General features: G+C 53.2%; 1 protein-coding gene across 1 annotated transcript; it reads right to left on the minus strand.

Moving 5' to 3' along the window:
* Positions 1-1761: 1761 nt before the first annotated feature.
* CD40LG (CD40 ligand) lies at positions 1762-8202 on the minus strand. Its single transcript, XM_010572461.1, has 6 exons — positions 7993-8202; positions 6021-6158; positions 4780-4825; positions 4433-4489; positions 4079-4141; positions 1762-2132 (listed from the first exon to the last, which is right to left on the minus strand). Exons 1-6 carry the CDS (start codon positions 8146-8148, stop codon positions 1762-1764), a joined length of 831 nt encoding a protein of 276 aa, XP_010570763.1. The 5' UTR covers positions 8149-8202.
* Between the last annotated feature and the right edge of the window lie 8242 nt (positions 8203-16444).

A 16444-nucleotide genomic window follows, 5' to 3' on the forward strand; every position in this document is an offset into this window, starting at 1 on the left:
CCCAGCCTGGGGCTGAGAAGGGTGAGCGGCGTTCAAAGCATACAAAGCACCTATCTCTTAATTCATAAATTGTATTAGTTGCAGTGGATGAAACCCCACACTTGGGAAGGGGGAACCGTGAACGTTGAAATATGCTGCAAAACAGAGCTACGGCCATGCACGGTCCCTTGGCACACAGTCCCTCTCTGTTTACGAATATAAGATGGTTTTAGTTAAATAAGTAGTTTTTATACCCAGTGTCAGAGCGGTCCATTCCCTGATGGTCATAGGCAGTTTTGGAGAACGGCCATCAAATACATATTAAATTACAGTAAAACCAGACTGTCTCTGAGCCTCCCCATCTTTGGGAGGGGGCCATGCCAGCCACCCAGGACTGCAATGAGCTGTGCAAAGACCGCCCTGACCGTCCTGGCAGTGGTGGCACTCAGGAACTGTGTTAGGACCAGACTGCAGCCTCCAGCCAAGCAAACCCTAAGGACTGCCCAAATCTGAAAGCTCTTCCACTTGCAAACCTGTTGGCTTCCAGGAGTATTTCCAAACTTTTGCACTCCGACAAGCATGACCTGTACAATCAAATGCTCCAGGCTTGCCACCTTTGGCATCTTTAGATGCTTTTGAAAAGTGCTGCATCAACATCCTTGTGCCCTGCTGCTGCTCAGCTCACCTTCCCTGTGGGCCAAGCTGGAGAAGAGGGTCATGTCTGTCACCCAGATACCCCCTGCCCGAGATGGGCTCCTGCCCGTCTGCACAGTCCTGCTCTCCTGGAGCTCCAGGAAAAGTGCCACATCCTCACTGAGGGCAGCCAGAAGATGCTTTGCACGTGCACCTTGGAGGGCTTGGGAAGAAGCAGTTGGTCCTGCCACCTCCATGCTTTCCTGGTCCTCCTCCTGGGGTAGGAGGGGTCTCAGGAGAGGAGGCAGGTCCAAATTTGATGGTGGTGGCCAACATCCCTTCCAGAGGGTAGTGAACAGCCCACAGGCAGAGGGTCCTCTACCTGCAGAGGTGGGAGGACAGTCTGGTAAGCGGATTCGGGTCGCTGAGAGCAGAGCACTGCTGGTGCCTTACTCGCACTCTGGCTTGAAATCAGCAGTCCCCCTGGGCCACCGATTGCCCCTCTGATGGGGGGCAATTGTCACCGAGCGTGAACATGACCAAGGCAGTGTCACCCTAAACAAGAAGGCTGGTTGAGTTTCGTAGATAGGCATGGGTGGAAAAAAGGCAGTTCTCAAGATAAAGCAGACAGTTAGGGTGGCAACGATGCATCACCAGCAGCTAGCACATACGGACAGCGTTTGGCTGATTGATTCCTTTAGAGGAGACGTTCCTAAGCCTTTTAATGTTTTTCCGTTGATGTTTTGTAGGCAGATTGGTATGGGAGATATGTATGAACCTAGCTTGGCTGGAGTACTACCCTGAGCCATCCTACGTTGTTAGGAAAGAAACGTTGATGGTAGAATTTGCTAAATAAAGCTCTTGTGACATAATGGGGACATCCACCCTGCCAGGCACGGAGGGCATGGTGGACCTAGACACACAACACCAGCACATACCAAACCATTGGCAATGAAAGAAAAAAGCAAAGTGCAGACAACAACAGCTTCAAACTTTGTTCCGTTTGTGTTCATTAATAAATAACAAAATATACAAATTAAGAAACAAGAAAACCAAAGAGGCAGAGGAACATAAATACGGGAAACAGGGAAAGCCACTTTGCTCAGTGAAGTCAGGCTGGACCCCCAGCTCAGGTCAGTCCCCTCCTCACTACAGCTTGAAGATGCCAAAATAGGTGCTGCCGTGGCTGTAGTTCACTTGTGTTGAGTTTGTCACGTTGACAAAGACCATGTCACCCTCCCGGAGCTTGAAGACACCTCCCTCCCGGATGGACTGGAGGTCACAGAAAGACTTGGAGGTGCTGTGTGTGTCTAGTCCCTTCAGCAAGAGCCGGTCCTCTTCCATGGGGAGATACAAATAAATATAGAGGGTGAAGGGTGCTGAAGTCGCTGCCTTGGTGCAGAAGCTGACTTGGGAGTAGATGTAGTAGAGCCCTGCTTCCTTCACCTTCAGTTTCCCATCCTGGTAGGATATCAAGCTGTTGTTCATGGGGCCATACGTCGTTGTCTGCCACTCTAGCACTGTAAGGGGAAAGCACGGCAGATGAGCTGGGAGAAGGAGACATCCAGTTTGGCAGGCTGATTTTTGGGGGACACCCTACAGACATTTGGCATCACAGCCTCTGTCTGCTGCAGGGTGCGGGAGTGGGTCCTGCCCACCCCAGGACACCATCCCCAGCCCAGGGGAGCAAGGTCCCCTTCCCCAAGGCCAGGCCATGTTTAACCCATGTTTCTGGTCACTGACTTTGACACCCTTGAATCAATGATGCGAGCAGAGGAGCATTTTGCTTCCTTCATCCAACCAAGTGGAAATTCTTAGAGTGGAGGATTGCACACAGTTGCCACCGTGAGCCAAACACCCCGTGTCCACCCCTGTAGGGTTGCTCTCTTCATGGCTTTTGGTGGCACAGCCTCCGAGCCCTCAGCACACTGCCAATACACACTGCAGCTCCTATCTTCAGAGGCACCCATCCCAGGGCAGATAGTTTTTCCAAACTGGATACTGCCTTTCCATCAAAGTCCCTCCTCCACTTGGCCTCCGCAGAAGGCGAGACTTTGCCAAGGAAGCACAAAAATTAACATCCCAGCCCGCAGGGTGCAGAGCTGGAAGGGTTTTGCATGGCAAGTGCTGCCTCCCACCGCCAGGACCACTGGCCATGCAGACCTGCTACTTCCATGGCTTTTGGGGCACTACTGGTGTCATCAGAGTAGCGCATGAACACACGCTCCTGCTGGAGTCAGTACAGATAAGTCAATACAGAGACGGGGAAGCCACGGCCATAGGGGCTGAGCTCAGCTACGACCTCCGGGAGGGATTTTGGCCCTCCGCTTTCCCCAGCCTACCGGGACACCTGTGAGAGCAGCAGCAGTGAGCAACCTGGCTCCAAGGGGAATAACGTGGGTAATCCACGCAGCCCATGGTCCATGCCCGTGCATCCCGCAGGGATGTTTCCTCTGTGCCCGACTGCCGAGGCTCAGAGTCGAGCTCCAGGCAGCTGCTGCTCTCGGGGCAATCTCAACCTGCTTTATAGGCTCAGCAAGTGCTTAAGCAGGGAGTTTTAAAATGCAGTGAGTTTCTTGCTGCTTTGATCTTATCTAACACTAAGCTTTCCACAGGTAGACTGAGCTCTGGGTGAAATGCTGCGTCAGAGATGGAAAGAGCAGTTGCAGATTACTGGCAGTTACTCCAGAATTAAATCAAAAGTGCTCAGATTGCGAAATCTTTGCCAGATTGAGAGACTGACCTTGCAAGCTCTTACTCACTTTGGTAATCCTTGCTCTTGCAGGATGCCCCTTAGCTAAGGCTACACTGGTGGATGGAGCTGCGAGAGCAACCACGGTCTGTGCAGCGGGATGCAAGAATGCAAACGGACTCACGTGCGTTTCTCAAACCTAACGCGGCCGTAGCTGTGCATAAGTGCAGCTTGCCTAAATCAGTTTGGAGCTATCTATGTTGCGACTGTAAAGTCATCAGCCGGCCCATATTGCTACCAGGACCACTACAGTTGGGAGGATGATTAGATCAGCAGATACAATATGCCAGCAGAACCCTCCCGCAGCAGCCAGCGCGGCAAGACGTGGCCAGGAGAGCAAAAGCGTTGTGTTTTGAGTCCAAAAGAAAAGTGAGAGGTTGGTTTCCTTAAATACAAAGAGAAATAGTTTTCCGCTCATAAAAAACACTGTAAAGATTAAGCCGCTGCAGTGCATTTCTAGGAAGGTGTATATAAGGTTACTGAGGACAGCTGGCATGGGATGCGTGAACCCCATGTGGCACAGGCGCACGTGGTGACGTGACCACTGGGAGGTTTGCTGTGTCCTGGGGACACGCTTTCATGCTGGGGTCGTATTGTCCCTGTCCCTACCCTTACAGAGCCATGGGGCAGGATTGCAGGGTCCGGCTAGGGGATGCACACTGCCGTGCCCCACCGCGTCCCTGGCCAAGGCAGTGCCAAGCGGGTCTGTCTTACCTGAGACTACCTTGTTGCTTTTCAGACCTGCCAGGTGGGCTGCAATCGGCTGCCTCTTCTCCGCTGCAATTCAGAAAGGTTGGTGTTAGCGATGCCTTGGCACCGGCTGTCCCCCTCCAGCAGCACAGCTCCTCTGCAGAGACCGTGGCACCTCCCACCCTTGATATTTCTCTATGGGCCAAATCCAGCTCAGAGACACAGTCTCCAAAGTCCACCCCCAGCTTTGAGTGAGGCAGGATCTGGCTTCTGCTCAGCAAAGACACTCAGTTGCCTTCAAGGTGGAGCCTCCGAGGGATAAAGACTGTGCCACCTTGCCCACCATGGGAACAGGACCTGGATGTGCCCGCCCCTTACCTGTCACGGACGTCTCATTTTTGTGCATCAAATGGAGATGCTCTTGGTGCTTATGGCCTGCAATGCAAAAAGGCCAGTTAATTCTGGATTCATTTTCATTGACTTCAGGCAACATGGCACCCAGAGCCACCTGCCCTGGTGAGACAGCCATACCCAGTGCCTCCCTCTGCCAGCCCCAGTCCTACCCCCATGGGGATGCTCCAAACCCCTACCCAGTCCCTTGCCTCCGTGCCGTGCCCTGGGGCACCAGCGGGCTCTCACAAGGTGAAGGAAACCCCTTCCCAGGCCAACCTACTCCTCCTGCCCCTAGCAAGCCACGGGTGCACTGATGGCACCAGGAAACTCACCTCTCTGCATTTCAAACTTGGGCTCTCCCTTGCCGGCTCCCCCGTCCTGTAACAACAGCAAAAATATATATATTTTTTTTAAGATGTACAAATCAATGATTTTGAAAGCTTCTGTGTAAAAGATGCTCAGGTTGGTGCTGTTTGGCCCCAACAGCTCTGCCAGCTCTTGGCAGAGCATACCTGAAACCGCAGAGTCCCTCCAGTACTTTCCCCAGGATCACATTATGGCCATGGGCTGACCGACTGTTTGCAGCAAGGGGTTTGTAGGGTTTATGATCTTAGGTTTTATGCAATTAAAATGATGTGATGGGGAAAGTTTATTTGAAAAAAAAAAAGAAAGAAACAAACAAAAATCTCCTTTTCATTTAAAACCATGTCAAAGATGCTGTAGATGCTGCCCAGCAAGCTGGGCACGTCCCTGCCCCTACAAGAGGGGGTTTTCAGGACTGCTGAGCCGGGCCCATCTCAGACACAGTTTTCTGTTGTCAGTTGGGTACTGATGCAAACCTGAAGGTTTAACTGAGGCATTTGATGCCATCGGGCACTGACAAAGAGGAAGAAATATCCCTCTCCTGCCTTCTCTGGCCAGCAAAGCCACTCCTAAACAGCGAATTCAAGGGCTGAGCAGGCTGAGGACACCTCATCCGTGGCTGGGCAGCCCTCAGCCGCTCCAAGAGGACATTGCAGTGCAGGCTGGCTCTTTGGTACCCAAAGGTGAGGAGCTGCTGCACTGGCTGGAGGTGCCATCCCTGAGCCCATAGGGTGGCATTTGCATAGCATCTTCCTCCTCCTCGCCAGCTGCCAGGAGCCATGCCGCCTGACCCAAGCCTTGCACCGTCATCAACACCTGGGCAACGTGGGTGTAAAAGTGCTCCCAACGGCAGGTGGCTGCAAGCATCCTCACAGCCACCCGGCACAGGATCAGAGCAAGGTGCCAGACAGCAGAAAATCAATGTTTTTCAGACCAGGATCAAAGCACAGAGCCAGGGTGGCTGCAGCTCCATCCCCGCCAACATGAGCCCCGAGCACCCCTCGGCATGCCGCAGCTGGACGCGCTCTGGCCAAGAACGTTTTGAGAAAAAAATGGATGAGATTTTTCAATGAGAGCAATATAGTGTAAAAAAAGGGCATGTGCTATACAGCCCCAAGGTAAAAAAAAGCTTGGGGTCAAGCTGTGTGTGTGCCTCTGGGAGACCCCCTCCACCTTCAATGGGGTCTTTATCCTCCTAACAGCAGTGTACCTTGAACTGGAGGTCCTGGAAGCCCTTTAAAATCTTTTCACAGTCCAATAATGTCGACTTCTGACCTTCTGCTGTCTGACATTTCTGTATTTTTCTCACGAAGATGTAATCTTCATTTAAGCTCAACACCTCTTCCATCTGCCGGGAGGAGAGAGAAGAGAGGGTGAATGGGATGTTAGTGGGAAACCTGCAACAGCTGGCAGCGGAGCCACGCTGTATTCCTGCCAGCAATAAATCGCAGCCTGGAAAGCTCAGGGTCAGTTGTTCAGCATCGGGATGAGCCGGGCAGACACACTGCAGGTACCGAGCGCTCCCACCAGCCGCCTGGCACAGCATCTGCACCCGCATCCACCGGGAATTGCATCCACGGGGCTGACCCTTGCTGGCAATGCTGGATGAAAGGAGGATTGCTCAGGATTCCTTCCTATTTTCTACCACCTTGATAATGAAGTTAAATTTCCCACTCTGCCTTTTCCAAAAGGCAGGTGGCAAATACCCACTCGCCTGCATTTACAGACAGCAGCACAGAAATCTCAACGAGTGGCTCAGGGCTCGCTGCTGCTGCCCCAGTGGCCCCAGTAGGCAGCTGGGGTGCTCGCTCAGCCCTGCACTGCCCTGCCCATGCAGGGTGGCTTTTCATTTTTTCAGCTAGCTTATTGACTAAAAGAGCTGCCAAGAGACCAAAAGGACTTGTAGGTTAGGGCTGAATTCTGCCAAGAGCCTCAGATTAAAAAAATCAGATTAAAAAGAATCAGAAAGCCAGAAAAAGAATAAATATATAAAAAAATATATAAATATATAAAAATACTGATTTTTTGAAATTACACTTGTTTTTCGTAAAAACCTAACATTCAGCTAAACAGTAAAGAGAAGTGCAGACGGACGTGAGGGCACGCAGCCCGGCAGAGCACCCAGCGCAGGCAGCACTGGGATGTGGAGGGTCAGGTTTGAAGCGCTGCTGTGAGCTCTGAAGGCAGCTGAAATTCTCCTGCCACCTGTGACTGTATTTCGGCTGCCTCTCATCCTCCGCCACGGCCCCGTGCAGCCACGTTTCGCTCTGTCGGGGATCCTCTACCCACCCCTTCACCCCCGGCTGCAGCCTCTGTGCGGTGAAATCCCCTTCCATCCCCCTGACTTTTAAGGCCCTCTAGCTCAGGATTGCTCTCGACCCTTGAAGATCAGAAGTCATCCACTTAAATTTCAACTTAAGTTGAGACAACACATTTAAAAATCAGTAATGATGATCTTATCATTGTATCTGGTAAGGAGAACTCATTCTGCGTTTTAGACGCATTTCATTTCTTTAGTGGGTAGTCTTTTCTGCTCTGGAGGAAAGCAGCTTTAGATCAGATTTTAAGCATTGTGCAGTGCGGCTGCAGTCATGGCAACCTCAAAAACAGCTTTTCAGTTTTTAATTTTTTGGTAAATATTGTCCCAAGTATGGGACAGGATCATGAATACCGTGTCTCTTCAAAAAAAGACGAAGTACTAAGATCCAGTCTTTTCTTCCCTAAGCAGAAAGACAGCATCTGAAGTGAGATGTTGGTCAAATTCATACATGCAAACGCTAAAAAAAAAATTTCATTTCTGGACTGCCCCATCCTCGCAATTAGTGTCCTAGTGCTGCCAAGTGCTACGGCACCGTAAAAACCACCAACAAGCCTAAAATAGCCACTTGTGTTTAAACCACACTCTCTTCTCCCCAGACTGGCCACTAGCTGCCAGCTTTGCTATTAACAGCTCTTCTTGATTGATCCATTCTCGTCTTGTTAATGAAGGGAACAGATCTCTTCCTCAGCGTACATCTTAGTGGCAAATTAAAGCAGAAATGAGAACACAGGTATAATAAATGCCACTCCTGTGGCCAGCATCATCTTCTGCCACGTTCATCCTTTTGGTGAGCACATCTCGCCACGGCTGAAGGCAAATCGCGTTAGCAATCCAGCAGAGACAACTTTATTTCTCCACTTACCTTATCCATCTTCATGTGAAGATACAAACAGAAGAGTACGGTCCCAATCATCTGTGCTACAGTAAATACAGCGAGGAAGCCCATGAACATTTTCATGGTGCTGGGCGAGGTGCTGCTGATGGGTCGGGGCGTTGCAGGGCTGTAGGGTTCGTTCATCCTCCGTGCACGTTGCTGGGGCTCCTTCAAATGTGCTGCTTGCAAGTAGCATGAGAACTGTTGTGTGAGCACCCGCTGCTCAAGGGATACAGGTTGCAGCAACCTACACTTCCTGGAAAAAACTCTTCGTAGTGGGTAGGTTTGTTCACTACCATCTCCCACAACAAAAAAGGTTGCTTAGACTTTCTTCTCTGGTGCACTTCCATACTTTTTTCCTACCATTCTACCAGAAGCAGAAAGAGGCTCTTATTCCGTATATTCATATTTGCCCTCGAAACAGTCCAGAGTATGTGCCAGTGTTTTTTTTCCTGCTGTGGATGAAAGTTTCATGGCAAGTTGTGTTCAAAGAAGTGAAGACCATGAATACACAGACAGAGCTGCTGAACAGCCCTGTGGGATGCTAGGGGCTAGGAAGCACTCGGAAAGTCGGTTGTCAAAAGAAGAAGAAAGGCTTTTTGTCCCATTTCCTCCATGAGAAGGATGATTTTGCAGTGAAGGCGCTTGACTGAGGCAGGCAGGTTGTGCTGGTTTCTGGCCTTCCCTTGTGCTCCCCATGGGTGAAGTCTCTGCCTGGGTAGGCTGGAGAAAGGACCATCTCTATGGGCACTGCGACCCCAGTGTTGGCACAGCTTTCATGCTCCTCCACAGACAGCAGGACTTTTGGGTCTTGGTGCTTGGCCATCACTTTGGAGACACAAGTTTTAAGCAGCTTTCTTGGTACCCTGGTGAGGTGCTCACCCTGCACCCAAGGGCACAAGCCACCTCAGACCCCGTCCCTAACTTACCCATGTTACCTACATCTATGTATCTGGGCATGAAAAGGACTGGTTGGGATGCTGGGCACTCCTGCCAGCTGCTGACCTCCCAGCATCACCACCATGCCATTTTGGGCAACCTGTGTCCCCTCTATGTGCTCACACCTCTCAAGTCAGCAGCAGGGAGGCAAGGTCCTGCCCCCAAGCTCTTCAAGCATCCAACACTTGTGCAGCCATGCACCACCGATAAAATAATTTAGGGTAAATGCAGAGGGGTCTTCGCTGCTTGCAACAGGGACAGACCTCCTTTTCTCCATGTCAAGAGGATAAGTCTGGGTTTCTTTTGGGGTGCAGAGGAGGAGGGCTGCGAGGATGTACTGTGAGGAGGGCTGGGGCGCCGGTTTGAAGGTAGTCATCAACCCATCATGTAAAGTTGTTTTGAAAGTAGCATGCTAAAGGCAATGTTCTTATCAGATGTGCATGCAGCAAATAAAGGGTTGGATCCTGCTAGAAGCAGTGGGGTGCTCAGCAGGGTGCTGCTCGCCAGCAGCCCCAGGAAAGGAGGGTACACAGTGCCTTGTCAGGGCTGCTCAGAGTGTTGCAGGATGGAGTCCAGCATTCGCTTTTACTGTCTACCCACTCTCTCGCATCCTGTCCTGTGTGGTTAGGGCGCTGTGAGCTGCAAATGCAAAAGCTGGTAACAAAGCACAAACATCTCTGCAACCAAGTAAGAGTTTGACCTTGGCAGGTCACCATGTTCCTAAATATAGCATCCAAATCACAAGTGTGGGATGGCACCAGGGTCTTCGTGGGTAGCAATTTGACAGCTGGGCAGAGGACAGCCTGGGGCTGAGTCCCTGGCTGGTGCTTAGGAGTCATGTAACCCCTCACCGTGCCAGGACTATCACCCCTCTGCGACAAGGGGAGCTTTAGGATGGGGCTGCCAGCTCCGCGGCCAGTCCCCCAGTGTCATTTTGGCCTTCCAGAGGAAAGAGTGGCCCCTGGGGTCCCCCCCATGGATGCCTGTGCCCCAAGGGCTGCCCACGCACCCTTGCCATCCAAGGGCTGCCTTGCTGTCCAGCTCACCAGGGCTTCCCAGCTCCCACAGGAGCATCCTCCTGGCAGCAGCGAGGTGATCCAAACAGTGGTGGGGATGCACCGTGTTGGGTCGCAAGAGGGGGGTCCCCTTGGCGTCACTGGGCTTTGGACCCGGTCCTGGTCCTTTGGGCTTGCAGCCCTGCTGTGCATGGGACCAAGCCCACACGCAGCCTGGGGGCACTGCCAAGCCACTGCTTTTGTTCCTTTTTATCTTAAAATTGGCATTATCTTTGGAAAGGCCAGTCCTGTCCTCCTCACAGCGGTCTGGTCTGACACCAAGCTCCTACACACTGTCCCGGCCATGGCAAGCTTGCCACAGGCAAAAAGCCTGTGGACACCCCCAAGGACACCCCACACAGCTGAGGCCCACGAGGCCACGGTGAGGACCAGCACCCGCTCCCCAAAGTCCTCACCCCATGCCTCAGCCCCATGGTGCTCACCGGCATTTTCCAGGGCTCTTCAAAGTTTCCTCTGCATTTAACGCTCACATCTGGGGGAAGTCTCTACATGAGAAACAAAATGACATGAGAAGTCATCATTTAATACTTTCCCCGAATCCTGAGTGTCGGGACTGAGAGGCAGCCGATAATGTGTGAAACCGCAGCAATGAGTGTTGCAGAGAGCAGCAAGTGAGGTTTTACACAGCTATTCCTGAACCCTGGCTGTCCCCAGCAGATAAAACCTTTTCAAAGCCATTTCTGGATAGCGACCCATCACTGTTTCGCCGAAATGAGAAGAACCTGTAGGTAATGCCGGAAACCCCGAGTGCATCGCCGGTCCCATTGCATGCACCTTGCTGGGGAAGCCGGAGCCGGCGGCAGCCTTGGAGGGGCTGCCGGATTCGGTGAGGAGGATGGGGAAAGTCTCTGGTTTTGGGTACCAGGCACAAAACATCACCGGACAGTTGGCTGGCTTGTGCTGCAAACCAGGAAACTGAGAGTCGCTAGTCACCAGCACCCTGACGGGAGAAACTGGGTGGAAAATATGACAGCGGGGATCCTGGCAGAGGTTTGTCAGTGGGGAGGGCAGGCTGGCAGCTCATCATCAGGAAACCATCGTTCCACGTCAGCAATCCAGCCCCTCGTTGCCCTGGCTGGCAGGGAGCAAGCCCTTGGGATCTGTGTCCTCCACCCTGCACCACTAGGTCCTGAGGCTTCTCCAGCTTGAGACAGGAGTCGATGCCAGTAGTGCCAGATCTACCAGGAGGTGCCAACTAAGCTCTGGGGAAGGAAGAAGCCTGTCGGGCTGTCCCATCACCGTTGCTGCTCAGAACCAGGCAGCCCAGGAGGACAGAGATGCTGCGGTGGTGTTGGCTCCTGGGGACGTGCTCTGTTGCCACCTCACTGCTTCATGTGGATGCCAGGGATAGGGGGAAAGACTCAAAATCCTCAGATCCCACGTTATGCCATGCCAGGGCCAGGTAGCATCATGATTGCACATCCTTGACCACTTGGCTGCTGTAAGAACAAGGGGAGCATAGCAGAGGGGGGACACAGCCTTGGGGAAAAAGGGGCATGGTCCAGAGAGACGATGGGCAATGGAGAGAGGACCCACCACCAGAAGGAAGAGTCTGCCTGCATGGGATAACCCCAGGGAAGGCGAAGTCACACCTTCACCTAGTGATGAGCCCACCACCGAGAAACCAAGAGGGTTTTCTTTCACCCCTCAAACCCTCTGAACGTAACCATACCCATCCACTTGTGAACCCAAACTGGCAGTTCCTCCAGCCAGATAACCCCCGGGTGAGACGATGGGAAAATGTGATCCATCGCTTGCATTCCTATTGACCTAGTTGTGGTATTTCCGCTGATCAGCAAATTGTCTCCACTCGTACTCCACACTCAGAGTTTTGTTTACTGAGAAAATATCCGGTTGCCTGCCCCGGTGATCTGTCAAAGGCTGGGAGCATTTCTGAAGGCAGCAAGGTGAAAGCTGATGAGAAGAGAGTGATTTTTTTTTTTGGGGGTGCCTGCTGCGGTTTCATGATTAGCTCTTTAAAATGTGCTGCTTACCCCACATGCTCTTTACAATTAACAAAAGCTGGGTACTGTGCAGTACTAAGAACAATACATTCAAAAAGATTTGATTCTGAGTCACAGAAGGAGTTTGCCTGTGATGCTGTGGGAGGGATGCAGAAGAGAACCTATGACAGAAACCTAAACTAAATCCCTTCCACACAGGGCCATGGGCAGAAAGGAAATGTGAGCTTTTCCACCATTTGTTTTGTTACTTCTTTAGATTTTTCCCTCTCCTGCATTCTCTGAGCTTTCATGTCTCCAGGACAACCCCATCACCGTAGAGGAAGAGGGAACAGACATAGCCAGAACACCACAGAAAAAATCACCAGCATCCGGAGAAAGAAAGGTTGCGTTGCAGTTTCCGTTCATTTTTTACCTTGGTATGAATGAGAGAAAGCTCTTGGAGTCCAGAGCAGCAAGAAGCAGTCTCAGGGATAGATGAGAGTGTCAATATTTGTGATGGTCACGTCTCTCTGTGGAAGAAAAGAGCAGAAGATGGTGGTTGTAGCCACTATGGTGGTAATGGCAGGCTGCAGCCCCATCACTCGCCGTGGCCCTCAGCCATGGAGACACCTATGTGGAGGTCAGCAAAAATTCCAAGCTCCAGCAGACATGAACACAAGCTGTCCCAGGCTCCCACTACCCAGCAGGTAAATCAGAGCAGGGTGTAGAGCACCATCTCCACTGCATTTTCCCCAGAGATGTGAGGGGACATTTGCCCTTTCTCTGCCACCCTCCAGAGCAGCAAAGAGAAATGGGAAAGCTGTAAGGGATGGCACTGGGGTGCTACTGTCTGTCTGAGCTGCCCTGCTCCGAGGGCCATCACCCCTTGTGCCCCCTTCCCTCCGTCCCTCCTCATCTCCCCACCCTGCGGTACCACTCATGGACACACCTCGAGCTGGCCTTTCCTAAGAGGATTGAGGTGGGTGGAGAGCAGGGAAAGGCAGATGACCAAGCCCCAGTGACCCCACAGAGGATGGAGTGCCCCAAAGGACACGTGGCTCTCACGCCACATCTGGGCTGCACATCTGGGCAGTGATGCCAGCCTTGCTATGCTGAGCGATGGAGAGCACCCGGCCTCTAAACTGCTGATGCTGAGCCTTACCGAAGCTGTGAAACCACAAATTGCACTAGAAACTTCTTGCTGTGACGGCTGCACCTACTTCTCCCAGCTTCCTAAAAATAGAGCCTGGCGTGGGGAGCCCCATGGCCCCAGCCCTTCCAAACAAGTCCCTGCTGCCCCTGCCTGAGTCACAGCGGAAGGGAGCGGGAGCATCCCGTGCGTACCCCCCGCGCTCAGCCGAGTGCCGAAAGCAGCTCTCCCCGGCACGGGGTGCGGGGGCCCGCGACCATCAAAGCCGCAGTGAAACACCCTGGCGAGGCTCTGCCCTTTCATGTTGCAAAAGGAGAGGGTAGGAGCAGGGAAAAGCAAAACCCGAGGGAGGCTACGGGGCTGCCGACGCCAGCGGCTGCCTCCCACGGCACGGCGCGATGGGGTGGGTGGGGAGGGTCCCAGCATCGCCTTTGCATCGCCTCTTCCTCCCCCACCCACCCCGTCAGGAGGGGACCGAAAGACAGCCAGGACCAAAAAAACAGCCAGGACAAAACAAAAGCCTCGGGAGGAGAGGGGGAGACTCTGCCATTCCTCCCCACCCTGTGGGGCTGAGCCCCCGGCAGACGCTGCTGCAGCCAGCTCCAAGCGCTTGCTGAGCTCCACGGGGCCAAACCCAGCCTTGCCGCAGCAGGACCACCCAGCCCTTGGCTCCCACCACCCCGTGAGGGTCCCCGGCCACACAGGTGGGAGATGCCCATAGGTCAGGGTTTGCATTGTGCCCTAAGGAGGGTTTCACAGCTCTTGGCCCAAAGCTCAGGAGCCGATGCTACATGCAGTGGTGGGATGGATGGGACCCTAAGGATTTCAGGTGGATTCTGTCATGGGAGGTGGGTGAGATGCAACCCGGATCACCTGCCATCCTGCACGGCCTTTCCCTCCATAGCCGGAGGTTTGCAGTGAGCCCTCGTGCTGGCTGAGCCCCGGGCTGGCCGTGTCTGGTTATCCCACTGGGGCTGCATGGCACCGACACATCTTGCAGCAAATCATCTGAATCCTGACTGGAAATTATCAAGAGATGGGCAATCTCCCAGGTTGATTCGGCAGCCACTAATTTAATCTTCTGCCTTTCTCTCTCCTGCATTAAACCACAATCCCCCAGCTAAGGCAATATTAATGCAAATTACTCATCTTTTTCAAAACCTCACACACATCAACCTCCATAAGGCTCTCATCGTAGGGCTTTCTTCACCACTACGAGAATCACCTCCGTGGGTCTTCACCGCATCCCCTTTCAGCCCTCACTGTCATTTCTCCCCTCTCCCTCTGTTGACCTCTGAATCCCCTGGGAGGCTGTGCTCTTCCCTCAGGATCACTGGGATCCCCCTGGGGCCATGCCCAGCCCCAAGGTGAGCAGAGAGAGTGACGCTGCTGCTGGCGATGGCAGGAGATCAGCCAGCAAGGGTGAGCAGCCAAAGGGGTGGGGGGCAGACAAGGGGCACTGCTCTGACCTGAGGGCTTTGGGGAGAAAATCCACAGCCCCTGCCTGGGACTAACCACCCCCACGGAGAAGGCAGTGCCTGGGGGCAGGATGGATATGTGCTGGGGTGGAAATCCACATGCAGCCACGCTCTCTAGTAACGCTTGGTCTGAGAGCCCAACCAAGACGATGCACACACAGTTGGAGGCAGCAAAATCAGACTTGAATCTCTTGCAAAGCAACGCAAAGGCGGAGCAGCATCACCTTCAGTGGCATGCAACAGGTACTGCAATGGTAACCCACGGCCCTTTCGTCTCGGCACCGTACGTAAGCCATGATGCTCTGACCCAGGCACGTAGGCGTTGCAAGGAGCCCTCTCCCTGCGTGCTGCCAGCCCTGTTGCTGCTGCAGTGTGATGGTGTGAATGCTTTCCCTGACCAGCTGGTTTGCAGCAGCCTCAGCCCCAGCTTGCTCCTAGGCCAGGCTGCAATGGCCCAAGCCTTGGGGCATCATCTTGATAACAAATCCATCATAAAATCCCTGTGACCCTGCGAGAGACATGGCAGAGAGCAGATGCTAAATCAACTCTGCCATCTACTGACTTCTCTGGCTCCCCTCCCTGCCCCGTCCATCCCTGCATCCCTGCCGCACGCAGCCACCTGGAAAGTTGTTGCTAAAAACGGAGGGCCTCCGTGCTGGGATGTGATTCCGCAGGTGATGCCGGAGGAGCCCTGCAAGCCAAGAACGCATGCAGCCTCGCCTGCCCCGCGCCTCGGGGATGTGGGCACAGCTCTGGCTAGTCCTCAGGCTGCTGAGCAAAAGGTTTTGTGGGGAGAAGAGCAAACTAAAGCTGCTGCCGACAGAATAATGTTCTTAGTGCTCAGGCCAGGGACAAGACCTGCTTAAAGAAGAGAGCAAGTCCAACTTCCATAAAGCACTGATGTTTCAGGAATTTCTCTGTCTGAACAGACCTCAGCTGCAGGTTTTCCTTTGGACGGCCCCATGGCTGGCGTGTGTTTCTTCGGGGTCCGGCCACCTCCACTTTCCCCACAGTCCGTGGGAGTAGAGCCGGCGCAGAGCCCAGGTTTGGCTTAGCGTGTGCTCCGCTGAATTGCTGGCAGCCATGGTGGGGAAGAGCAAGTGACAGCCCCAAGCCAGCCCCGATGCTGTGACCAGAGGCGGTGCAAAGCCCGGGTCTGGGCTGAGCTCTGACCCCACTTGGCTGGTTTCACGGACCACCACAGCGGCAAGGACAACCCCTGGGCAGGGTTGGACAGCATCCCTTTTGTAGGAGCTGCCACCCATGCACAGAAACCTGAGCGGCAAGATCAGCTCAGCGTCACCTCACTAGCAAAATTAAAAGGAAACCACACATGCAAAAGTGGAAATAGAAGAAAGGCATCCCTGGTGCTATGGAAACCATCCTGCCAGCATGGGAAGATACCTCCTGGAATAAATCCTGGCCACTGGGGTTGCTCCCTCTTTCCAGCACTGCAAAGCAAAGGAGCTTTTGCTGCAGAGATCAGGGGAGACACCCGGCCATAAGGACAAGGATATCAGCAGCACCCCAGCCCTCGCTTGCACCTTACTAAATTCATGCCTAAGCAGTGCAGAGGCAGCTGTGTGTGGTAAGTGGAAGTGTTGAAACACACCAGTAATTGATTTTCTCTTTTGCTTTCCTCCGCAGCGGAGTCCCGGCATGCAGCACATTTGCAGGACTTCTAAAGCCAGAGATGGCTGGTCGGCCAGCACACTGCGCTGCTGGGAGCACCGTGGCCTCAGCCCCAAACTCCCGCCTCCGCACCAGCAGTCCCAGTAGCCTGGGGGGCTTCTGCAGAGGAAAATGGTGGCAGCACGATGACAAATGTCAAGCTTGCATCTCAGAGGCCAAGGA

This window comes from Haliaeetus leucocephalus, unplaced genomic scaffold (assembly GCF_000737465.1).
Source record: "Haliaeetus leucocephalus isolate CR32 unplaced genomic scaffold, Haliaeetus_leucocephalus-4.0 Scaffold340, whole genome shotgun sequence".
NCBI classification, from domain to species: Eukaryota; Metazoa; Chordata; class Aves; order Accipitriformes; family Accipitridae; genus Haliaeetus; species Haliaeetus leucocephalus.